We start from the raw sequence: 25925 nt of genomic DNA on the forward strand, positions 1-25925 counted from the left end.
GAGAATGGAGGAAGGACAGTTCTTCCCTGAACTCCATTTCCAGCCCCAGTCCTGGCCGGTCAAGACCCCTGTGAAACTGGAGCACGCAGCTGAGAGGTGATTACTTCTATAACGTCACGGCCCCCGTCAGGTGCTGGGAAGTTAGGAGGTCTGCACGCGCGGTCTTGCAAATAGAAAATAAATTTAATGACAATATAAAATAACGGTTGTGACTCGTTACTGGTACACACAAGAATAAGCAGGACGTGCAGACGCCACCAGGTCCCCCCCCCCCCCGCCGAGCCCAGCTCAGTCCCACCAAGAGCTCCAGGTGCGAGGGGGAAGGACACCCAGAAACGAAGCCACACTACTGGCGGGTCCTAGTCTTCCTCGGAGCACATCAGCGCCCCCTGCAGGTCAGTACTGTAACTGCGACCCGCCTGGACCTGCAGATCCTGGCCTCCTGACTTCCGGCAGCCAGGGAAGCAGGCAGTCTGTTTCTCAGAGTCTGTCGGCAAACAGCTTACAGTCCGGATTAAAGTTCTCCCCAGCTTGTTGGCTAGGGCAGGCCATCGGGCTCCCAGTGCACAGCGATCTGATCCGCTCCAGGTTTTTCACTGCTGTCAAGCACACCGTGCACTGCACAGGGAGGTCTTGGACTGGGATGGAGCACACCGTAAAACCTGGAGTGGACCAGACTCCTGACCTGACTCGCGATGCGTGTGCCTGGACAGTGAAGGGGGAGAGGTCCAGAGGTCAGGGGTCAGAGTTCACAGTAAGCGTCCTCGGCACTCTGTGGATCCACAGCAGCACAGCAGCTCCTTCCCCTCAACGCTGCCGACCTCGTAGTTATAGTCCCAGGTCAGCTCTGTGCCAGCACGTATCCTCCTGGAAACAGACCAGGGGAATCACTTCCTGTCGGCATTCCGGCACTCAGACATCACCCCGAGAGATGCAGCAGTCTGTCAGTGCGTCAGTGAGTGTGTCGGAGTCAGGGCAGTTTTGATCAGTGTGCAGGCGACTGCAAGCAGTGTGCGAGAGCAGTGTGCAGGCAAGTGTGAGCAGTGTGCGAGAGCAGTGTGCAGGCAAGTGTGAGCAGTGCGCAGGCAAGTGTGAGCAGTGTGCGAGAGCAGTGCGCAGGCAAGTGTGAGCAGTGTGTGAGAGCAGTGCGCAGGCAAGTGTGAGCAGTGTACGAGAGCACTGCGCAGGTGATTGTGAGCAGTGTGCGACAGCAGTGCGCAGGTGACTGTGAGCAGTGTAAGCCATGTGTGAGAGCAGTATGCAGGCCAGTGTAAGCAGTGTGTAACAGCAGTGCGCAGGTGACTGTGAGCAGTGTGCAGGCGAGTGTGAGCGGTGTATAAGAAAAGGAGTCGTACTTGCTGGCGAAGAAGGCGACCCAGGGGAAGCGCAGGTCATGCGTGTCCACAAACACGTTCTGCACGAAGAGGTTGGGGCTGCAGCTGTGCTGTAGTGGGAAGGGGAGAGAAGAAGAGGTTCAGTCTTCAGCTCGCAGCAGTAATTTTAAGTGAATTACACTGCTAAGCCACATATCTAATACTTAAATTCAATTACACTGGATCCCTGCAGCTGCCCAGGAAGATACATGTTCTGACCCATTCAATACACTCTCCAATGCCGGAGCGCAGGAGAGTGTATTGGAAAACTCTGAATCCCAGAGTTTGAACACAGGAGCGCTCCACTTCATCCGGTGTCCTGTGTTGAAACTCTGGGATTCGGGCGGCTTGGACAGAAGGAGGGGTGGGTGACAGGGGGAGGGACAAACAGGGTAGTGCGCCCCACGTACGTTGAGGTAGCGGCCCAGGTTGCCCTCCAGCTTGGCGTCGATGATGTAGCACGACTCCTCGCCATCGTAGAACTGGCGCGTGTTCTTCCAGGAGGGGGTGCCATCCCCTCCACCGCCTGCTGACGTCATGGGCGTCTTTATAGCCAGGCCGTGTGTAGACTTCAGGGCGAAACCACGCGTGGACTTCACTGCCACCTGCCTCTTCACAGGCCCTGCAGAGGGAGAGGAGAGCTGACTGTACCCCCACACTGCAGAGAGCCTGATCCACACACTGTACCCCCACACTGCAGAGAGCCTGATCCACACACTGTACCCCCACACTGCAGAGAGCCTGATCCACACACTGTACCCCCATACTGCAGAGAGCCTGATCCACACACTGCAAAGAGCCTGACGTACACTGTACCCCCACACTGCAGAGAGCCTGATCCACACACTGTAACCCCACTCTGCAGAGAGCCTGACACACACTGTACCCCCACACTGCAGAGAGCCTGATCCACACACTGTACCCCCACACTGCAGAGAGCCTGATCCACACACTGTACCCCCACACTGCAAAGAGCCTGACGTACACTGTACCCCCACACTGCAGAGAGCCTGATCCACACACTGTAACCCCACACTGCAGAGAGCCTGACACACACTGTACCCCCACACTGCAGAGAGCCTGATCCACACACTGTACCCCCACACTGCAGAGAGCCTGATTCACACACTGTACCCCCACACTGTTGTGAGGGAGCCTGACACTGGGAGAGCTGAGTAAACTAGAGAGAGCAGAGACGCAGAGGGGGGTCTCACCTGTGGTGCTGTTGATGGCGCTGTTGTCTTTCCGGTCTTCCTCCTCAGATCCGGAGGAGATGGTCTGAATGTCATCACTGTCATTTCCAGCACTCGGTCGTCTCAGCTTCCTGTCACCCTCGCTGTCCGAACTGGACAGAGTCATCACGTCCTGAGAGAGAGGGGTTCATACAGACACACTGACTGACTGGACACTCCAGTACATTAACACTGCACTGAGAGAGAGGGGTTCATACAGACACACTGACTGACTGGACACTCCAGTACATTAACACTGCACTGAGAGAGAGGGGTTCATACAGACACACTGACTGACTGGACACTCCAGTACATTAACACTGCACTGAGAGAGAGGGGTTCATACAGACACACTGACTGACTGGACACTCCAGTACATTAACACTGCACTGAGAGAGAGGGGTTAATACAGACACACTGACTGGACACTCCAGTACATTAACACTGCACTGAGAGAGAGAGGGGTTAATACAGACACACTAACTGGACGCTCCAGTACATGAACACTGCACTGAGAGAGAGGGGTTCATACAGACACACTGACTGGACACTCCAGTACATTAACACTGCACTGAGAGAGAGGGGTTAATACAGACACACTGACTGGACACTCCAGTACATTAACACTGCACTGAGAGAGAGGGGTTAATACAGACACAATGACTGGACACTCCAGTACATTAACACTGCACTGAGAGAGAGGGGTTAATACAGACACACTGACTGGACACTCCAGTACATGAACACTGCACTGAGAGAGAGGGGTTAATACAGACACACTGACTGACTGGACACTCCAGTACATTAACACTGCACTGAGAGAGAGGGGTTCATACAGACACACTGACTGGACACTCCAGTACATTAACACTGCACTGAGAGAGAGGGGTTCATACAGACACACTGACTGACTGGACACTCCAGTACATTAACACTGCACTGAGAGAGAGGGGTTCATACAGACACACTGACTGGACACTCCAGTACATTAACACTGCACTGAGAGAGAGGGGTTCATACAGACACACTGACTGGACACTCCAGTACATTAACACTGCACTGAGAGAGAGGGGTTAATATAGACACACTGACTGACTGGACACTCCAGTACATGAACACTGCACTGAGAGAGAGAGGAAGAGAGAAACAAGGGGTTGGGCTCAGTACCGTGTTGCTGGCATCAGAGGGCTGGGGGCCTTGGCGATTATGAAGTAGTGTCGTCTTGGTAACAGGACGTTTCACACCCTCATTTTTCACTGGACATGGATTATATCCAAACACTCGAGAGGTGTCAACTAAGCTGAGAGGAGAGGGAGAGCAGGCACAGAGAGAGAATCAGTCAGGGAGAGAGACAGACGGGTGAGGAGAGCATCAGTCAGGGAGAGAGACAGACGGGTGAGGAGAGCATCAGTCAGGGGGAGAGAGACAGACGGGTGAGGAGAGCATCAGTCAGGGAGAGAGAGACAGACGGGTGAGGAGAGCATCAGTCAGGGAGAGAGAGACAGACGGGTGAGGAGAGCATCAGTCAGGGAGAGAGAGACAGACGGGTGAGGAGAGCATCAGTCAGGGAGAGAGAGACAGACAGGTGAGGAGAGCATCAGTCAGGGAGAGAGAGACAGACAGGTGAGGAGAGCATCAGTCAGGGAGAGAGACAGACGGGTGAGGAGAGCATCAGTCAGGGAGAGAGACGGGTGTGGGAGAGCGTCAGGAAGGAGGTGTAGGGAAAGCCATTAGGCTTTACCAGCAACTTGCCAATCCACAGCTAACAATCAATTAAACTGATTAGCGTGTGCAGAGACTCACAAGCTGCTCTTCTGATCGCCAGCATCCTGCAAGAGAAACAATGACAGTGAGACAGCGAGCTGTGTGTGTGTAAATACCTCCCTGCGCACTGGTGCTGCTCTGTGTGTGTGTAAATACCTCCCTGCGCACTGGTGCTGCTCTGTGTGTGTGTAAATACCTCCCTGCGCACTGGTGCTGCTCTGTGTGTGTGTAAATACCTCTCTGTGCACTGGTGCTGCTCTGTGTGTGTGTAAATACCTCCCTGCGCACTGGTGCTGCTCTGTGTGTGTGTAAATACCTCCCTGCGCACTGGTGCTGCTCTGTGTGTGTGTAAATACCTCCCTGCGCACTGGTGCTGCTCTGTGTGTGTATAAATACCTCTCTGCGCACTGGTGCTGCTCTGTGTGTGTGTAAATACCTCTCTGCGCACTGGTGCTGCTCTGTGTGTGTGTAAATACCTCTCTGCGCACTGGTGCCGGTCACTGTGTGTGAATATCTCTCTGTGCACTGGTGCCGGTCACTGTGTGTGAATATCTCTCTGTGCACTGGTGCTGCTCTGTGTGTGTGTGAATATCTCTCTGTGCACTGGTGCTGCTCTGTGTGTGTGTGAATATCTCTCTGTGCACTGGTGCTGCTCTGTGTGTGTGTGAATATCTCTCTGTGCACTGGTGCTGCTCTGTGTGTGTGTGAATATCTCCCTGTGCACTGGTGCTGCTCTGTGTGTGTGTGAATATCTCCCTGCGCACTGGTGCTGCTCTGTGTGTGTGTAAATACCTCTCTGCACACTGGTGCTGCTCTGTGTGTGTGTAAATACCTCTCTGTGCACTGGTGCTGCTCTGTGTGTGTGTAAATACCTCTCTGCGCACTGGTGCTGCTCTGTGTGTGTGTAAATATCTCTCTGTGCACTGGTGCTGCTCTGTGTGTGTGAATATCTCTCTGTGCACTGGTGCTGCTCTGTGTGTGTGTGAATATCTCTCTGTGCACTGGTGCTGCTCTGTGTGTGTGTGAATATCTCTCTGTGCACTGGTGCTGCTCTGTGTGTGTGTGAATATCTCCCTGTGCACTGGTGCTGCTCTGTGTGTGTGTGTGAATATCTCTCTGTGCACTGGTGCTGCTCTGTGTGTGTGTGAATACCTCTCTGCACACTGGTGCTGCTCTGTGTGTGTGAATATCTCCCTGTGCACTGGTGCTGCTCTGTGTGTGTGTGAATATCTCTCTGTGCACTGGTGCTGCTCTGTGTGTGTGTGAATATCTCTCTGTGCACTGGTGCTGCTCTGTGTGTGTGTGAATATCTCTCTGTGCACTGGTGCTGCTCTGTGTGTGTGTGAATCTCTCCCTGTGCACTGGTGCTGCTCTGTGTGTGTGTGAATCTCTCCCTGTGCACTGGTGCCGGTCACTGTGTGTGAATATCTCTCTGTGCACTGGTGCCGGTCAGTATGTGAATGCCTGCAGCTGCCTGTCCTGCCCTGGTGAGGTACCTTGTCTGCTTTGGGCTCCTTCTTGACCTCGGAGCCCTCGGTCTTGCTGCGGGTGGAGTCGCGAGAGTCCTCGTCTCCGCCGCCGCCCCCTGTGGAGCTCAGCCAGGACGCCACCTTGCTCTTGCCCGTCTCCTCAGGGACGGGCGGCTTGCTGGCCTCCTGCCCCCCGGACACGCTCAGGCCCTCCTTGCTGTCCTGGGACACGCTGCCTGGACATGGGGCGAGAGGGAGAGGGGGGTCACGGGAGAGTCGCACGGCCGGGCTGTGCCTTCGTCCCGCCCTCCTCCACGCTCTTCCTCCTCCCCTCACCTTCCTTCATGCCCCGCGTCTGCCTGCGGGTGGCGTAGCTGCGCCACACGGAGCTGGCGGTGAAGTACTCGTCCTTCACGAAGTTGTCGTCCGAGCTGTCATCGTCCTCCTCCTCGTTCGAGTCCTCGTCCTCCTCCTCCTCCTCGTCCTCGTCCTCCTCCCCCTCGTTCGAGGAGCCGGCGTGCCCGGCGCCGTCCTCGTCCCGCTGGCCCGCCTCCCCGCCGGCCCCCCCCTCTCCCCGGCGGCCCCCCGCCCCGCCCCGGGGGCCCCCGCCCGCCCCGGCCTTCACGTCCACGCCGGAGCCGTCGGAGGAGCAGCGCGCGTCGCTCTCGTAGCCGTCCTTGAAGTTCTCCACGCTCTCGATGTGGTCCAGGTTGGCGAAGTACTCGTCGCCCATCTCCAGCCCCTCCTTGTCCGCAAAGTCGTCGGTCAGGATCTTTCCTGGAGACGGGGAGAGAGACGGAGGTGCACTTTCTGCTGCGCTGAGAAAAAACACTCCCAAGGGTCCACAAACACTCACTCTAAAGACAGAGGAGGAGGAGGATGTTCGTGTTGTCAAAGTTAATTTAGCTCTGTCGACGCTGCTGAATAGCCACGCCCACTCCCATTTTGCCCCACCCCACTTTCCCCTGATTTCCTGCCCACTCTCTCAAATGCCCCACCCACTCCCCGTGCTACCCCATCCCCTTCTCTCTGATGCCCCACCCACTTTTCTGGTACCCTGCCCCCCCCGACACCCGATCAACACTGTGAGGGAGCCCCTCCCCTCCATCCAATGCCCCGCCCATCTCCCTCCCATGGTGCTCCATCAACAGTGAAGTAGCCCCGACCCTCTCTCCAAAGCCCCTCCCACCGCCCTCCCATGGTGCTCCATCCACAGTGAGGTAGCCCCGCCCCTCTCTCCAATGCCCCGCCCACCACCCCTCCCATGGTGATCAATCAACACTGGGAAGTAGCCCCGCCCCTCTCTCCGATGCCCCGCCCCCTCCCTCTGACCTGCGTAGATGCAGACGAAGGAGCCCTTGGCCACATCGTCCAGGCAGCGGATACCCCAGCCCTTGTTCTGGGTCTTGAAGAGCTGCAGTCGAACCTGCAGCCCGTGCTGCACCAGCCGGTTCGTGCACATCTGGGGGTTGCAGCGGCAGCGGCTGTTGCACTCGTACACGCTGGGGGGAAGGGAGAGGGGTTAGTACCGGACACACGGGCCACACCTCTGTACGCAGGGCGCAGAGCAAGACAGCGGGAGTGCTCACCCTGTAGGCAGACACTCCTCCAGCCGCTTGTGCTGGTATCCAGCGTTGGGGTTCACCTGTGCACCCGGGGTGCAGGCAGTGGCCTGTACAGTCAGCTGGTGGCAGGAGCACTTGGATCTGAAACCAGAGAGGACAGCACTTCAGACACCCCAATAACGCTTCACACAGAAGCCCTGAAACCCCCATACAGACGCCCAGATGCCTTCATGCAGAAGCCCCAAAAGCCCCATCCAGACACCCCAATACCCTAGTACCCCCACGCAGACACCCCTGGTACCCCATTCACTTGTCCCGGTAGCCGTCTGTGCAGTCGCACCCCACTGGGAAACCACAGACGCCCCGATACCCCCATACAGACACCCCGTACCCCCACGCAGACACCCCGGTACCCCGCTCACTTGTCCCGGCAGCCGTCGGTGCAGTCGCAGCCCACCAGGAATTCGGGGCTGGTGTTGATGAAGACGCCCTTGCCCGGGATGCGCTCCTTGCTGTAGGCCACGCTGGGCGGCGGCGTCACGTCGATCTCGTTAACGCAGGACAGCGGCACGTCCTCCTTGCCCTCGGTGATGTCGCTGATGAAGTAGGAGGGCTTCTGGGGCTGGAAGCGGCGGTCCACCAGCACGTAGGGGTCCAGGCAGAACATCTCCAGGAAGATGAAGTCGCAGTGCACGGAGAAGAGGTAGCGCTCGATCTCGCTCATGCTGCGCAGGGTCAGGCCGCAGGGGGACTTGTAGTTCACGTGGAAAGACATCTGGAGGGAGAGAGGGAGAGAAGACTCAGTGCTGTCTGGGACCATTGGCAGGTGGTCAGTGCTGTCCGAGCCCCCGTGGCCAGGCGCGGTCAGGGCTGTCCGAGCCCCCGTGGCCAGGCACGGTCAGGGCTGTCCGAGCTGTCCGAGCCCCCGTGGCCAGGCGCGGTCAGGGCTGTCCGAGCTGTCCGAGCCCCATGGCCAGGCGCGGTCAGGGCTGTCCGAGCCCCGTGGCCAGGCGCGGTCAGGGCTGTCCGAGCTGTCCGAGCCCCCGTGGCCAGGCACGGTCAGGGCTGTCCGAGCTGTCCGAGCCCCCGTGGCCAGGCGCGGTCAGGGCTGTCCGAGCTGTCCGAGCCCCATGGCCAGGCGCGGTCAGGGCTGTCCGAGCCCCGTGGCCAGGCGCGGTCAGGGCTGTCCGAGCTGTCCGAGCCCCGTGGCCAGGCGCGGTCGGGGCTGTCCGAGCCCCGTGGCCAGGCGCGGTCGGGGCTGTCCGAGCCCCGTGGCCAGGCGCGGTCGGGGCTGTCCGAGCTGTCCGAGCCCCGTGGCCAGGCACGGTCGGGGCTGTCCGAGCTGTCCGAGCCCCGTGGCCAGGCACGGTCGGGGCTGTCCGAGCTGTCCGAGCCCCGTGGCCAGGCACGGTCGGGGCTGTCCGAGCTGTCCGAGCCCCGTGGCCAGGCACGGTCGGGGCTGTCCGAGCTGTCCGAGCCCCGTGGCCGGGCGCGGTCAGTGCTGTCCGAGCTGTCCGAGCCCCGTGGCCAGGCGCGGTCAGGGCTGTCCGAGCCCCCGTGGCCAGGCGCGGTCAGGGCTGTCCGAGCCCCCGTGGCCAGGCGCGGTCAGGGCTGTCCGAGCCCCGTGGCCAGGCGCGGTCAGTGCCGTCCGAGCCCCCGTGGCCAGGCGCGGTCAGGGCTGTCCGAGCTGTCCGAGCCCCCGTGGCCAGGCGCAGTCAGGGCTGTCCGAGCCCCCGTGGCCAGGCACGGTCAGGGCTGTCCGAGCTGTCCGAGCCCCCGTGGCCAGGCGCGGTCAGGGCTGTCCGAGCTGTCCGAGCCCCATGGCCAGGCGCGGTCAGGGCTGTCCGAGCCCCGTGGCCAGGCGCGGTCAGGGCTGTCCGAGCCCCGTGGCCAGGCGCGGTCAGGGCTGTCCGAGCTGTCCGAGCCCCCGTGGCCAGGCACGGTCAGGGCTGTCCGAGCTGTCCGAGCCCCCGTGGCCAGGCGCGGTCAGGGCTGTCCGAGCTGTCCGAGCCCCATGGCCAGGCGCGGTCAGGGCTGTCCGAGCCCCGTGGCCAGGCGCGGTCAGGGCTGTCCGAGCTGTCCGAGCCCCGTGGCCAGGCACGGTCGGGGCTGTCCGAGCCCCGTGGCCAGGCGCGGTCGGGGCTGTCCGAGCCCCGTGGCCAGGCGCGGTCGGGGCTGTCCGAGCCCCGTGGCCAGGCGCGGTCGGGGCTGTCCGAGCCCCGTGGCCAGGCGCGGTCGGGGCTGTCCGAGCTGTCCGAGCCCCGTGGCCAGGCACGGTCGGGGCTGTCCGAGCTGTCCGAGCCCCGTGGCCGGGCGCGGTCAGTGCTGTCCGAGCTGTCCGAGCCCCGTGGCCGGGCGCGGTCAGTGCTGTCCGAGCTGTCCGAGCCCCGTGGCCAGGCGCGGTCAGGGCTGTCCGAGCCCCCGTGGCCAGGCGCGGTCAGGGCTGTCCGAGCCCCCGTGGCCAGGCGCGGTCAGGGCTGTCCGAGCCCCGTGGCCAGGCGCGGTCAGTGCCGTCCGAGCCCCCGTGGCCAGGCGCGGTCAGGGCTGTCCGAGCTGTCCGAGCCCCGTGGCCAGGCGCGGTCAGGGCTGTCCGAGCCCCGTGGCCAGGCGCGGTCAGGGCTGTCCGAGCTGTCCGAGCCCCGTGGCCAGGCGCGGTCAGTGCTGCCCGAGCCCCCGTGGCCAGGCGCGGTCAGGGCTGTCCGAGCCCCCGTGGCCAGGCGCGGTCAGGGCTGTCCGAGCCCCGTGGCCAGGCGCGGTCAGGGCTGTCCGAGCCCCGTGGCCAGGCGCGGTCAGGGCTGTCCGAGCCCCGTGGCCAGGCGCGGTCAGGGCTGTCCGAGCTGTCCGAGCCCCGTGGCCAGGCGCGGTCAGGGCTGCCCGAGCCCCCGTGGCCAGGCGCGGTCAGGGCTGTCCGAGCCCCCGTGGCCAGGCGCGGTCAGGGCTGTCCGAGCCCCGTGGCCAGGCGCGGTCAGGGCTGTCCGAGCTCCGTGGCCAGGCACGGTCAGGGCTGTCCGAGCTGTCCGAGTCCCATGGCCAGGCGCGGTCAGGGCTGTCCGAGCCCCCGTGGCCAGGCGCGGTCAGTGCTGCCCGAGCCCCCGTGGCCAGGCGCGGTCAGTGCTGCCCGAGCCCCCGTGGCCAGGCGCGGTCAGTGCTGCCCGAGCCCCCGTGGCCAGGCGCGGTCAGGGCTGTCCGAGCCCCGTGGCCAGGCGCGGTCAGGGCTGTCCGAGCCCCGTGGCCAGGCGCTGAACCCCTACCTTCCGGTTGACCCGGCGCCGGCAGGTCATCCTGCGGAAGCCGTACAGCAGCGGGATGAGCAGCGGGTTGCGGCCCCGGAACTGGTCGGGCCGCAGCCGGTCCAGGCAGGCCGGCGAGCAGGCGTGCGGCACGTAGAAGAGCTTCTCGCTGGGCGCCTGGTAGGACGGCTCCTGGGGCACGCGGTCCGACATGGCGTGGTAGACCTGCGGGACCACCGCAGGGGCCTGGGGGGCGGGGGGGGGGGCGGGGGCGGGGGCGGGGGCAGGGGCAGGGGCAGGAACGAGGACCGGGGCCAGGGCAGGGGCAGGGGTGGGGGCGGGGGTCAGCGCTGGGCCCGGCACCATGACAGGGAGTGGAACCAGGGTCTGGGTGTGAGAGAGGGTCTGGGCGGGGGGCAGAGCCGTGAGGGTCTGGGTGAGGGGGCCGCTGGTGTGGAGCACGTAGTACCTGCAGAGGAGAGACGCAGACAGAGGCCGTTACAACATCGGCCCCCCATGTACGGATCTGGCTGCAGATATTTCACAGTGTACTCCAAGCCACTGGTGAAGTGTGGGGTCCAGTCACAGGCCAGGCTTACAGACACCCATAGAAACTCTGCACACATAGCCCTGTAACAAATACCCCCCATGTGCAGAGACAAACTCTGATATAGATATAGAGGAACAGGAGAGAGGGAGGGATACAGAGGGAGAGGGAGAGATACACAGAAGTAGGGAGGGAGGGATACAGAGGGAGAGGAGAAAGGGAGAGAGGGATACAGAGGGGGTGGGAGAGCGAGAGAAGACAGTGGTGCAGTGTCCTTGCTGTCCAGGGGCTGGGAGACAGACGGAGAGAAGTCACACCCGGGCTGGATGAGGGTGGTGGCGATGGTCTGGGGGGGCCGGCTGGGCGCGGCGGCGGGGGTCCCGGCGTCGCTCGGCGCGGGGGTGCTGCCGCTGGGCCGGGGCGAGATGTAGGGAGAGGTGCTCTTCTTGGCCACCTGCTGCTTCGGGCGGGTCTGAGACTGGCCCGAGTGCTGGCTGTCCGGACTCCTGGACACAGAGGTGGGCAGTGTCACTACAGAGCCCGACACAGGCAGGGCGCCAGGGACACAGAGCCCCACACAGAGCCCCACACAGAGCCCCACACAGAGCCCCACACAGGCAGGGCGCCAGGGACACAGGCAGGGCACAGGGAAGACAGAGACCCGGCCAGGAGGTCTTCGCACTGCTGTACTCACTCGGACCGGGCAGGCTGGGCAGCAGCAGAGTCCACCTTGGGTGGAGGGCGAGCACCTGGGGTGACCACAGCCGGGGCCGGAGCCGGGGTCTTGGGGCTGCTGGCCTCCTTGGTGTACTGAACCACAGGGCCCTTGGTCCGGACAGCACCTGCCAGGGCAAGCAGAGCACAGCTCAAAGTCCTGAGAGGCCCAGCCACACCCACACACAACCCTGTGACCGCCCCAGAGGGACCAAGAGCTCCTCTCCTCTCTGACACCCCCCCCAATCGCCCCACTTACCCATGTTGGGCCGAGTTCTCTGCACCCCGGCCTGCTTCTTCTCCTGGAACATGGCGGTGTTCATCTTGAGGTTGAACATGGGCTCGAGCCGCGTGGAGCCGCGGTAGATCCACTCACTGCGCTTGTCGTCCTGGAAGACAGCGAGAGGGACAGTCACTCTCCTGGGCACTGGACACATGCCCCAGGGCACTGCCCCGGGGCACTGGACACATGCCCCAGGGCACTGCCCCGGGGCACTGGACACATGCCCCAGGGCACTGCCCCACCGCACTGCCCCAGGGCACTGGACACATGCCCCACCGCACTGCCCCAGGGCACTGGACACATGCCCCAGGGGACTGCCCCAGGGCACTGGACACATGCCCCAGGGCACTGGACACATGCCCCACCGCACTGCCCCAGGGCACTGGACACATGCCCCAGGGGACTGCCCCAGGGCACTGGACACATGCCCCACCACACTGCCCCAGGGGTACTCTGCCGCTCACCAGGAAGAGGATCTTGACCAGGCTGCCGTCCACTTCCTCCACGCGAGACTTCCACCACGTGCCCTCCCACTCCGTCTTGATCAGCTGACCCGCTTTGAGCAGCACCATTGGCCGGTTGGGGTAGGCAGTGATGTACTCCTCGATGAAGTCGCGGCAGGAGGAGTCCTCGATGTCCTCCCACGTCTTCTTCACTGGGACAGCAGACGGACAGGAAGGGGGTGAGAGACCGGGCGGGCAAACACAGACAGACGGACAGACAGACAGGGAGAGGACACAGACTGGCAGAGGACAGGGAGAGACAGACACAGAGATGACACAGACTGGCAGAGGACAGGGAGAGACAGACACAGAGATGACACAGACTGGCAGAGGACAGGGAGCGACGGACACAGAGAGGACACAGACTGGCAGAGGACAGGGAGAGACAGACACAGAGAGGACACAGACTGGCAGAGGACAGGGAGCGACAGACACAGAGAGGACACAGACTGGCAGAGGACAGGGAGCGACAGACACAGAGAGGACACAGACTGGCAGAGGACAGGGAGCGACAGACACAGAGAGGACAGGGAGGGGCAAGGAGAAGCAGCTGTATCTTACAGGGCCTGCAGACAGGGTAGAGCTCAGGGAGGCTGACGTAGGAGGCGTATCCATCATCAAAGAAGATGAGAAACCTGGAAAACACAAACAACTAATCAGTGACACTGCCCCCCGCAGGGCAGCCGACGCCTCCTGTCTCTCCACACTGCCCCCCGCAGGCCAGCTGACTCCTCCCGACACTGCCCCCCGCAGGGCAGCCGACGCCTCCCGTCTCTCCACACTGCCCCCCGCAGGGCAGCCGACGCCTCCCGTCTCCCCACACTGCCCCCCGCAGGGCAGCCGACGCCTCCCGTCTCCCCACACTGCCCCCCGCAGGCCAGCCGACGCCTCCCGTCTCCCCACACTGCCCCCCGCAGGGCAGCCGACGCCTCCCGTCTCCCCACACTGCCCCCCGCAGGGCAGCCGACGCCTCCCGTCTCCCCACACTGCCCCCCCGCAGGGCAGCCGACGCCTCCCGTCTCCCCACACTGCCCCTCGCAGGCCAGCCGACGCCTCCCGTCTCCCCACACTGCCCCCTCGCAGGGCAGCCGACGCCTCCCGTCTCCCCACACTGCCCCCCGCAGGCCAGCCGACTCCTCCCGTCTCCCCACACTGCCCCCCGCAGGCCAGCCGACGCCTCCCGTCTCCCCACACTGCCCCCCGCAGGCCAGCCGACGCCTCCCGTCTCCCCACACTGCCCCCCGCAGGCCAGCCGACGCCTCCCGTCTCCCCACACTGCCCCCTCGCAGGGCAGCCGACGCCTCCCGTCTCCCCACACTGCCCCCCGCAGGCCAGCCGACGCCTCCCGTCTCCCCACACTGCCCCCCGCAGGCCAGCCGACGCCTCCCGTCTCCCCACACTGCCCCCTCGCAGGGCAGCCGACGCCTCCCGTCTCCCCACACTGCCCCCTCGCAGGGCAGCCGACGCCTCCCGTCTCCCCACACTGCCCCCCGCAGGCCAGCCGACGCCTCCCGTCTCCCCACACTGCCCCCCGCAGGCCAGCCGACGCCTCCCGTCTCCCCACACTCACCTCATCCTGTTCTTGCTGTTGGGCATCTCGGCCACGATGCCAGCGTACAGCCACACCTGGTTGCCGTCCTTGTACTTGGCGACGACGCGGGCGCCCACAAACAGCTTGTCCAGGGTGGGGTGGTAGTCGAAGGCGATGTGGTTCCCCGACAGCAGGCTCTTGCCCTTGTTGTCGAACTTCACCTTGTACTTGAAGCTGGCGCCTGGGGACGGGGAGCAGAGCAGCTGTCGGTCAGTTGGCGGGCCGAGGAGACGGCGGCCATGTTTACCCCAGACCCCGACCCTAACCACAGGCGTGCCCAGGTGAGCACCGGTCCTGGACTCGTCCGAGTGCAGACACAGGATTCAGCCGAGCGTCAGTCCCAGAGCCATCCGAGCGCCCGGCCCGGATTCCCCAAGTGTCGGCACCGGATTCGTCGGAGCTCCCGCCCCGGATTCCTCCGAGAGCCTGCCCCAGATTAATCCGAGAGCCCGTCCCGGATTCATCCAAGCGTCAGTCCCAGAGTCATCCGAGCGCCGGCCCCGGATCCGTCCGAGAGCCCGTCCCAGATTCGTCCGGATTCGTCCGAATGGCACATCCCTGATTCATCCAAGAGCCCGCCCCAGAAATTCACCCGACATCGGATTCGTCCGAGAGCCTGCCCCGAATTCATCCGCCATCGGATTCGGCTGAGCGTCAGGCCTGGATTATTCCAACATCAAATTAATCCGAGCACCGGCTCCGGAGTCGCCCGAGCGCCGGCCCCTGACTCACCCACAGGGTTGATGGCGATCAGCACCCCCCTGTGCCAGGTCTTGGTCCTCTTCTTGCCCAGGATCCTCATGTTGAGCACCAGCTCGCCGCTCCTGTTGTCTGCCCCTGCCTGCTGCGCCGGCGCGCCGCGCAAGCCGGAGGCTGAGGCCGGCTGGGCCGACGCCTTATTGGCCGATGTGTCTGGGTGGAGAGGGGTCAGGAGGTCAGACTTCAGAGGGCGCAGGTGAGCTACACTGTCACCCCGTCAGGCATCACCACACCCTCCTCCGTCTCCCGTCTCGGAGCCCCGACAGGCATCACCACACCCTCCTCCGTCTCCCGTCTCGGAGCCCCGACAGGCATCACCACACCCGCCTCCGTCTCCCGTCTCGGAGCCCCGACAGGCATCACCACACCCTCCTCCGTCTCCCGTCTCGGAGCCCCGACAGACATCACCACACCCGTCTCCGTCTCCCGTCTCGGAGCCCCGACAGGCATCACCACACCCGTCTCCGTCTCCCGTCTCGGAGCCCCGACAGGCATCACCACACCCGTCTCCGTCTCCCGTCTCGGAGCCCCGACAGACATCACCACACCCGTCTCCGTCTCCCGTCTCGGAGCCCCGACAGACATCACCACACCCGTCTCCGTCTCCCGTCTCGGAGCCCCGACAGGCATCACCACACCCGCCTCCGTCTCCCGTCTCGGAGCCCCGACAGGCATCACCACACCCGCCTCCGTCTCCCGTCTCGGAGCCCCGACAGGCATCACCACACCCGTCTCCGTCTCCCGTCTCGGAGCCCCGACAGGCATCACCACACCCGTCTCCGTCTCCCGTCTCTGAGCCCCGACAGGCATCACCACACCCGTCTCCGTCTCCCGTCTCGGAGCCCCGACAGACATCACCACACCCGCCTCCGTCTCCCGTCTCGGAGCCCCGACAGACATCACCACACCCGTCTCCGTCTCCCGTCTCGGAGCCCCGACAGACATCACCACACCCGTCTCCGTCTCCCGTCTCGGAGCCCCGACAGACATCACCACACCCGCCTCCGTCTCCCGTCTCGGAGCCCCGACAGGCATCACCACACCCTCCTCCGTCTCCCGTCTCGGAGCCCCGACAGGCATCACCGCACCCGCCTCCGTCTCCCGTCTCGGAGCCCCGACAGACATCACCGCACCCTCCTCCGTCTCCCGTCTCGGAGCCCCGACAGGCATCACCGCACCCGTCTCCGTCTCCCGTCTCGGAGCCCCGACAGGCATCACCGCACCCGTCTCCGTCTCCCGTCTCGGAGCCCCGACAGACATCACCGCACCCGTCTCCGTCTCCCGTCTCGGAGCCCCGACAGACATCACCGCACCCGCCTCCGTCTCCCGTCTCGGAGCCCCGACAGACATCACCGCACCCGCCTCCGTCTCCCGTCTCGGAGCCCCGACAGACATCACCACACCCGCCTCCGTCTCCCGTCTCTGAGCCCCGACAGACATCACCACACCCGTCTCCGTCTCCTGTCTCGGAGCCCCGACAGACATCACCACACCTCTCACAATGCTTGACAGACACTATCAAACCTGTCTCCAGTCTCACAGCCGTCAGCCCCGCCTCGAGGCCGGCCAGACACTGACCCCTGCTGGAGGAACGCAGTAGTGTCGAGGGCAGCGCAGGCGTTGTCTTCTTGGACATGGTCTCGGCCAGCTTCTGCACGTCCTGAGACGATTTCTTCAAGGCTGCCGCTGCGTCGTCAAACTAGAGAGAGACGGACAGAGAGAGACTTATCTGGGGCAGAATCACACCACACAGCCCGATACTGTACAGCGCATACACACAGCCCGATACCGTACAGCGCGCACACAGCCCGATACCGTACAGCGCGCACACACAGCCCGATACCGTACAGCGCGCACACACAGCCCGATACCGTACAGCGCACACACACAGCCCAATACTGTACAGCGCACACACAGCCTCAGAGCACACAGCCCGATACCGTAAAGCGCACACACACAGCCCGATACCGTACAGCGCGCACACACAGCCCGATACTGTACAGCGCGCACACACAGCCCGATACTGTACAGCGCGCACACAGCCTCAGAGCACACAGCCCGATACCGTACAGCGCACACACACAGCCCGATACCGTACAGCGCACACACACAGCCCGATACTGTACAGCGCACACACAGCCTCAGAGCACACAGCCCGATACCATAAAGCGCACACACACAGCCCGATATTGTACAGCACATACACACAGCCCGATACCATACAGCGCGCACACAGCCTCAGAGCACACAGCCCGATACCATACAGCGCGCACACACAGCCCGATACTGTACAGCGCGCACACACAGCCCGATACTGTACAGCGCGCGCACACAGCCCGATACCGTACAGCGCGCACACACAGCCCGATACCGTACAGCGCGCACACAGCCTCAGAGCACACAGCCCGATACCATACAGCGCGCACACACAGCCCGATACTGTACAGCGCGCACACACAGCCCGATACTGTACAGCGCGCACACACAGCCCGATACCGTACAGCGCACACACACAGCCCGATATTGTACAGCGCACACACACACACAGCCCGATACTGTACAGCGCACACACACAGCCCGATATTGTACAGCGCACACACACACACAGCCTCACTCTGTTTAGACACCACAGAGAAGAGAACAGGAGACTATGGACACAGGAGGAGAAAGAGTGACCAGACACTCACTGTGGAATCCTTGACCGGGGTGGTCACTTTCTTGGCTGGAGAGGTGACATTCGGGTGGGCCGGGGTGACTGTGATGGTGGGACAGGAAAGGAGATCAATATGGAATTTATACAGCTCAAGTAGGTACCTGAGTCAGCATGCGTAGGCTGTAAAGGAACAAGTAAAGGTTTATTCCCTGCTGAAAAGAGAAGAAAAGAAACACAACGTTTAGGCCGCTGAAGCCTTCTTCGGGTGTGAAGAAGAAGGCTCCACAACAGAAACGTTTCGTTTCTTTTCTTCTCTTTTCAGCATGGAATAAATCTTTACTTGTTCCTTTGAATTTATATAGTGCCCTGCGCACAGAAACACAACAGGCGTAGGAAGATGTCTTCACACTAAATATTCCCGAGCCTTGAAGAGGCAGACACTGGACAGGCGACAGACCTCTGGTTTAATACAGCCGGACACCGGACAGGCGCCTGACCGGGCCTCTGGTTTAATACAGCCGGACATTGGACAGGCGCCTGACCGGGCCTCTGGTTTAATACAGCCGGACACCGGACAGGCACCTGACCAGGCCTCTGGTTTAATACAGCCGGACACTGGACAGGCGCCTGACCGGGCCTCTGGTTTAATACAGCCGGACATTGGACAGGCGCCTGACCGGGCCTCTGGTTTAATACAGCCGGACACCGGACAGGCACCTGACCAGGCCTCTGGTTTAATACAGCCGGACACTGGACAGGCACCTGACCAGGCCTCTGGTTTAATACAGCCGGACACTGGACAGGCGACAGACCTCTGGTTTAATACAGCCGGACATTGGACAGGCGCCTGACCAGGCCTCTGGTTTAATACAGCCGGACACCGGACAGGCGCCTGACCAGGCCTCTGGTTTAATACAGCCGGACACCGGACAGGCGCCTGACCGGGACTCTGGTTTAATACAGCCGGACACCGGACAGGCGCCTGACCGGGCCTCTGTTTTAATACAGCCGGACACCGGACAGGCACCTGACCAGGCCTCTGGTTTAATACAGCCGGACACCGGACAGGCGCCTGACCGGGCCTCTGGTTTAATACAGCCGGACACTGGACAGGCGACAGACCTCTGGTTTAATACAGCCGGACATTGGACAGGCGCCTGACCAGGCCTCTGGTTTAATACAGCCGGACACCGGACAGGCGCCTGACCGGGCCTCTGTTTTAATACAGCCGGACACCGGACAGGCACCTGACCGGGCCTCTGGTTTAATACAGCCGGACACCGGACAGGCACCTGACCAGGCCTCTGGTTTAATACAGCCGGACACCGGACAGGCGCCTGACCGGGACTCTGGTTTAATACAGCCGGACACCGGACAGGCACCTGACCAGGCAACTCAGATTGTTCAGCTCAGGGGAGGCGGTGCTCTGGGATCCTCTGGTGTGAAAGACGCTATATAAGAGGGAAGGAATTCGTATTCAACACGTACTGCATCCCACAGCCACAACATCATCGTCGTCGTCATCATCATCGTCGATCTCGATGACCTCAGAGGGCCTGAGGGCCAGACGATCCCCCTGATCATCGTCCGAGCTGCTGTCGCGGTACGTCAGACCCATGCTGGAGTAGAGGTCTCGAACCAGGCCCTCACATTCCTGCATCGACCTGGGGGGACACCACAGGACTGGTCACTCACTGACCACATTGACCACTGGACACACCACAAGGCCGGTCACTCATTGGCCACACTGTCAGAACAAGCCAAGGGACCAGTCACTCACTGTCCTCAGAACACGACACCCCCTGACCACGCTGCCCTGGGGACAGGTCACTCACTGGAAGGCGGTGTCGAAGAGCCGATCCACACGCGACACCTCCGCCTCTCTCTGCTGCACCTGGCGCTCCAGCTCCTCCAGCTCGGCCGTCTTCCTGGCCACAGCCTCGCTCCTGAGGATCTCCTCCCGGACCCACTGCCGCAGCTCGTCCAGGGACACGCCCAGCTCCTCCTGCAGCTCCTGCTCCATCTCCACCTCGTCCATCTGCAGCAGCAGACACACAGCACTGAGACACACTGCAGTACATTAACACTGCACTGAGAGAGAGGGGTTAACACAGACACACTGACTGGACACTCCAGTACATTAACACTGCACTGAGAGAGAGGGGTTCATACAGACACACTGACTGACTGGACACTCCAGTACATTAACACTGCACTGAGAGAGAGGGGTTCATACAGACACACTGACTGACTGGACACTCCAGTACATTAACACTGCACTGAGAGAGAGGGGTTAATACAGACACACTGACTGGACACTCCAGTACATTAACACTGCACTGAGAGAGAGGGGTTAATACAGACACACTGACTGACTGGACACTCCAGTACATTAACACTGCACTGAGAGAGAGGGGTTCACACAGACACACTGACTGGACACTCCAGTACATTAACACTGCACTGAGAGAGAGAGGGGTTAACACAGACACACTGACTGAACACTCCAGTACATTAACACTGCACTGAGAGAGAGAGGGGTTAACACAGACACACTGACTGACTGGACACTCCAGTACATTAACACTGCACTGAGAGAGAGGGGTTCATACAGACACACTGACTGGACACTCCAGTACATTAACACTGCACTGAGAGAGAGAGGTTAATACAGACACACTGACTGACTGGACACTCCAGTACATTAACACTGCACTGAGAGAGAGAGGGGTTCATACAGACACACTGACTGGACACTCCAGTACATTAAGAATACTACAGGCCTAGAGCGTTTACCCCAGAGGAATCCAAAGGACACCAGTGTCAACACCCCACTCTTACTGACAGTGTCCTGGGGTCTGTAGTGACCAGTAGTCAGGACCCACTCTTACTGACAGTGTCCTGGGATCTGCAGTGACCAGTAGGACTTCTGTTTTACATTAATACCGAAGGAGTACACCTCCTACTGCTGAGTGTCTAACCTAGAGATGAGTACACGTTACGTGATGTGGCGACCTTGTGTCTGCAGGACAGAGGTCCTACAGTGTTCTTGGGCTTCGGACACCGGACTATAGCAGAAACCTACACAGCGAACGTTTTCAGGTGTTCAATGATGTTACGCGTAGAGCAGAACTAATTTTACACAAAAGGTTGCTGGAGTTTGTTGAGATCACTACTAACCTCACGCACGTTTTCAGTTTTCAAATTTCCACACTTTTAGAATTAGCAGCAGCTTCGGCTGCGAGACAAGACGAAACGAGGGGAACTAATTTAGATCCAAAACCTTTCCGGAAGGAAGACTTCAAAATATAACTGTATTTTAAAAACATCTCGTCATCTGCATTGAGCACCTCCATTGAAGGCGATGAGGGCGGTGTAACTGCGGCAAATGAACATCATGGGAAATGTAGTTTTTTTAGTTCCCGCAATTCTTTAAATACGACGGAGAGTGAACGACGAAGGAAACATCAACTCCCAGCATGCCATGCGCTGCGCTCGCAGGGCGCGCGGGTCTGACGTAAGGTGAGGGCGAATTTAAAACACCTCATCGCGTTATTTTAATTTCTCACAAAAAAACCTATATAGTTACATATTTGTGATTATATGCAGTAAATATGAGAGTAAGGGGGTTATCTTTACGAAATAAACGTTGTTACCGAAAGCCATAATTTTGACAACTTTAGCTGTAAGCATTCGCTCTTTATCGCAGATGTCCCCTCTCTACAAAACGACGTCTGCTCACCTGAGAAATTAACGACAAACGACTGCGGTGTTATCCAGAATTACCTCTCCTTCCAAGGCGTTCGCCGGTAAAGGGTCACTGTAGATATTACTCTTTCACTATTTCATAAAGAAATTTTTGAGCCAGATTCCAGTCTCCGAGCTTGTCTCCCTTTCTCCCCCTTCCCAGAGAGAGTCCATGAGGGAACACGCCCACCGCAGTCGTCGCCACGCCCCCAGACCTAATGAGCGCCAATCAGCAATGCTGAACGACGTGAGTGATAGGGGAGGCAACCAATAGGCTCCACAGTAGCGTGAGGTAAGAGGAAAGGCCCCTCCGACGATGGCAGGTTTGTCCAATAAAGAGCGCTAAACCGTGATAGACGTTGGTTTGAACCAATCAGTGCAGCCAGAGGTTCTGGCGGGAGCTGACCTGTCAAGGGTTTGTATGCCTAGAGTTTACAACACGTGGTCGAAGCTCTCCTGTAATTGCTGAACGAATTATTCTTGAGCAGGGCAATGTGTAAGCAGCATGGCTGTCAATGCGTGGCACAGATACCTATAAATGTACAAGAATCCCCTCTGTCTCAGTGGGTCGGGTCACTCCTCCTGGTCAGAGCTGGGAATTTTGAGACAGGACACAAAACGCAGTCATTCTTCCAGATCCTTTTATTTCAGCAACTCCTGGTCTGAATAAACACTGCACACTGCTCCCCATGGTCCAGCCCTGCCACTGTCACCCAGTCTGTCCCCTGTCACCCACTCTGCCCCCTGTCTCCCACTGTGCCCCCAGTCTCCCAGTCTACCCCCAGTCTCCCAGTCTCCCAGTCTACCCCCAGTCTCCCACTGTGCCCCCAGTCTCCCAGTCTACCCCCAGTCTCCCAGTCTCCCAGCCGCTGGGGGTGCTGCTCTCAGCCTCAGTTGCTGATCTGCTCCTCCTGCCAGGTGGAGGTGGGGATAGCGCTGTAGGGGTCGACCACCATCTGGGCGCAGCGCACCACCGTCACCAGCAGGAAGAAGCACAGCAGGAAGAGGAAGGCCAGAGCGAAGCCTTTGTCAACGTCCACTGGGAGCTGGGGAGGGGCATCCGTGTCCATCTGGACCAGCTGTCCTCCTGGTGTAACAGCCCTGTGTCTTAACCACTGGACCGGCTGTCCTCCTGGTGTAACAGCCCTGTGTCTTAACCACTGGACCGGCTGTCTCCCTGGTGTAACAGCCCTGTGTCTTAACCACTGGACCTGCTGTCCTCCTGGTGTAACAGCCCTGTGCCTCAACCACTGGACCGGCTGTCCTCCTGGTGTAACAGCCCTGTGTCTTAACCACTGGACCGGCTGTCTCCCTGGTGTAACAGCCCTGTGTCTTAACCACTGGACCTGCTGTCCCCCTGGTGTAACAGCCCTGTGTCTTCACCACTGGACCGGCTGTCCTCCCGGTGTAACAGCCCTGTGTCTTCACCACTGGCCCGGCTGTCCCCCTGGTCTAACAGCCCTGTGTCTTCACCACTGGACCGGCTGTCCCCCTGGTCTAACAGCCCTGTGTCTTCACCACTGGCCCAGCTGTCCTCCCGGTGTAACAAGACCTTAACACCTGGACCTGTCAGGTCTCCTCACTTGAGCAAAGTCTCGTCGAGCTCGATGAACTCCATGTTATTACTGTAAACATATTAAACAATCAGAAAAGCCCAGGAATCAAACAGCGGAGTGACCCGCGCGTCTCTCGCGTGACGGGCAGTGCGAGGGTCGCTCTCTGACGCCAGTCCAGTCCTCCAGCGGGGTGATGGCCCAGCAGTGGCCCAGTGGGATCCAGTCCGGTTCGGGTCCCAGCTACGGGCTCAGGACTGGGGTTCTGCGGAGCCCTGTCGAGACTGAGAGACGCAGGGGGGTGAGTCCCATTGTGCAGGAACGGGAGGGGGCTCATTATGGAACGCAGGTACGGGTGACCCCTGACCCCCGACCCCTGCCCCTGGCGCTAACACCTGCGCAGGGCAGCTAACCAGTGAAAGGAGCATAAATGTGCCCCGAACCCAACACTGTCACACACTTGGGGAAAACAAAACAATCCTAAATCGGATATTCAAGGAATTGCAACAGCGGATGCAGTGACTTCTTGCCTCTCTGAGGCCAGATCCCAGAACTCCAGTAGGGAACATAAGATCACTTTGTTTATTAACCCTTCACAATTTCTTGCATTAGGAATTATCTTTTCGCAGACCCCAGCTCGCTCTCCATGAGACACACAGACAGGGAGAGAGCCTGGGGTCAAAGCGCAGGGTCTGCCATTGTACGGCGCCCCTGGAGCAGTTGGGGTGAAGGGGCCTTGCTCAGGAGCCCAACGGAGTAGGATTCCTCTGCCGGCTGCGGGATTTGAACCGGCAACCTTCCAGCCACGGGCGCAGATCCTGAGCCACAGAGCTACCGCTCCGCCCCATGAACATGGCGGTTCAGCCCGTGTGTGTGGCAAAAGGCGGCCTCACACTTACCCGTGCCCCCGGTCAGTGCGTGTGGTCACACAGCGGCGGTATCGCCTCGCCACTCGCTCCTGCCTTCGGGATCCGGGCCGGTCTGCAGGGATGCACTGCTGCCGGAGTGATCCAGCTCGTTCTGGACCTCTGCGCTCGGCTGCGGGAGTTTTCCTCGTGCGTGCCACTGCCCCCCCCCCCCCCCCGGCTCATGAATACTTCAGCACGCTCCTGGTGTTGTCTTTCGGCCCGGCCCGCTGCCGAGGGGAACCCGATCCCGGTGCGGTGCCGCCGCGGCCCGCTCCACAGCGGGCACCTGCTCCGAGCCGTGTAACCCGGCACACGGCAACCCGTCACGCTTCACGGGAGTGCTGGGAGGCAGGGCGATCCCCGTGGAGACAGCGTGAAGCCAGCCAGCTCCTCTTTCACAGACTCTGGACCAGCATCGGACACGGCTAGTGTACTCTTTACTGGGTTTACCCTCATCTCACTGGGCTGGACTGCACTGTACTGTGCTTTTACCCTCATCTCACTGGGCTGGACTGCACTGTACTGTGCTTTTACCCTGATCTCACTGGGCTGGACTGCACTGGACTGCGCTTTTACCCTGATCTCACTGGGCTTCACTGCACAGCACTGCGCTTTTACCCTGATCTCACTGGGCTGTACTGCACTGGACTGTGCTTTTACCCTGATCTCACTGGGCTTCACTGCACAGCACTGCGCTTTTACCCTGATCTCACTGGACTTTACTGCACTGCACTGTGCTTTTACCCTGATCTCACTGGGCTTTAGTGCACTGGACTGTGCTTTTACCCTGATCTCACTGGGCTTCACTGCACTGTGCTGTGCTTTTACCCTGATCTCACTGGGCTGCACTGTGCTTTTACCCTGATCTCACTGGGCTGTACTGCACTGTACTGTGCTGTGGTTTTACCCTGATCTCACTGGGCTGTACTGCACTGTACTGTGCTTTTACCCTGATCTCACTGGGCTTCACTGCACAGCACTGCGCTTTTACCCTGATCTCACTGGACTTTACTGCACTGCACTGTGCTTTTACCCTGATCTCACTGGGCTTCACTGCACTGTACTGTGCTTTTACCCTGATCTCACTGGGCTGCACTGTGCTTTTACCCTGATCTCACTGGGCTGTACTGCACTGTACTGTACTGTGCTGTGGTTTTACCCTGATCTCACTGGGCTGTACTGCACTGTACTGTGCTTTTACCCTGATCTCACTGGGCTGTACTGCACAGCACTGCGCTTTTACCCTGATCTCACTGGGCTTCACTGCACAGCACTGCGCTTTTACCCTGATCTCACTGGACTTTACTGCACTGCACTGTGCTTTTACCCTGATCTCACTGGGCTTCACTGCACTGGACTGTGCTTTTACCCTGATCTCACTGGGCTGCACTGTCCTTTTACCCTGATCTCACTGGGCTGTACTGCACTGTACTGTGCTGTGGTTTTACCCTGATCTCACTGGGCTGTACTGCACTGTACTGTGCTTTTACCCTGATCTCACTGGGCTTCACTGCACAGCACTGCGCTTTTACCCTGATCTCACTGGGCTGTACTGCACTGTACTGTGCTTTTACCCTGATCTCACTAGGCTTTACTGCACTGTACTGCGCTTTTACCCTGATCTCACTGGACTTTACTGCACTGCACTGTGCTTTTACCCTGATCTCACTGGGCTTCACTGCACTGTACTGTGCTTTTACCCTGATCTCACTGGGCTGTACTGCACTGTACTGTGCTGTGGTTTTACCCTGATCTCACTGGGCTGTACTGCACTGTACTGTGCTTTTACCCTGATCTCACTGGGCTGTACTGCACTGTACTGTGTTTTTACCCTGATCTCACTGGGCTTCACTGCACAGCACTGCACTTTTACTCTGATCTCACTGGACTTTACTGCACTGTACTGCGCTTTTACCCTGATCTCACTGGGCTGTACTGCACTGTACTGTGCTTTTACCCCAATCTCACTGGGCTGTACTGCACTGTACTGTGCTTTTACCCTGATCTCACTGGGCTGTACTGCACTGGACTGCG

At 60.4% G+C, this 25925-nt stretch overlaps 1 protein-coding gene and 1 pseudogene across 3 annotated transcripts; both read right to left on the minus strand.

Annotated features, from left to right (window-relative positions):
• Positions 1–166: 166 nt before the first annotated feature.
• setdb1a (SET domain bifurcated histone lysine methyltransferase 1a) lies at positions 167–21586 on the minus strand. Of its 3 annotated transcripts, none has more exons than XM_088905445.1 (24): positions 21470–21586; positions 19519–19721; positions 19172–19347; positions 17718–17785; positions 16609–16729; positions 15004–15183; positions 14251–14452; positions 13242–13315; positions 12642–12832; positions 12154–12283; positions 11875–12022; positions 11498–11686; positions 10655–11102; positions 7826–8178; positions 7428–7544; positions 7171–7340; positions 6175–6615; positions 5866–6074; positions 4409–4434; positions 3773–3905; positions 2588–2738; positions 1784–1995; positions 1356–1444; positions 167–867 (listed from the first exon to the last, which is right to left on the minus strand). In XM_088905445.1, the coding sequence occupies exons 2-24, from the start codon at positions 19719–19721 to the stop codon at positions 750–752; spliced, it is 4149 nt and encodes a 1382-aa protein (XP_088761571.1). In that variant the 5' UTR covers positions 21470–21586; the 3' UTR covers positions 167–749. The 3 variants fall into 3 exon arrangements, with proteins under 3 accessions (XP_088761571.1, XP_088761570.1, XP_088761572.1); XM_088905444.1 differs by having other exon boundaries at positions 21426–21566; XM_088905446.1 differs by lacking the exon at positions 21470–21586 and adding an exon at positions 20864–20966.
• A 734-nt stretch (positions 21587–22320) lies between these two features.
• On the minus strand, positions 22321–23048 carry LOC148815167 (cortexin domain-containing 1 protein pseudogene; annotated as a pseudogene).
• Between the last annotated feature and the right edge of the window lie 2877 nt (positions 23049–25925).

Source organism: Atractosteus spatula, chromosome 25 (assembly GCF_055471065.1).
Source record: "Atractosteus spatula isolate fAtrSpa1 chromosome 25, fAtrSpa1.hap1, whole genome shotgun sequence".
In the NCBI taxonomy this organism is placed as follows: Eukaryota; Metazoa; Chordata; class Actinopteri; order Semionotiformes; family Lepisosteidae; genus Atractosteus; species Atractosteus spatula.

Coding starts and splice junctions, on each gene's coding strand:
- setdb1a (XM_088905445.1), bottom strand. CDS start 19,721: ATGGACGAGGTGGAGATGGAGCAGGAGCTGCAGGAGGAGCTGGGCGTG. Junction 19,348..19,518: donor CTCTTCGACACCGCCTTCCA/GTGAGTGACCTG, acceptor GTGTCCCCCCAG/GTCGATGCAGGAATGTGAGG. Junction 11,687..11,874: donor GCCCAGCCTGCCCGGTCCGA/GTGAGTACAGCA, acceptor CTCTGTGTCCAG/GAGTCCGGACAGCCAGCACT.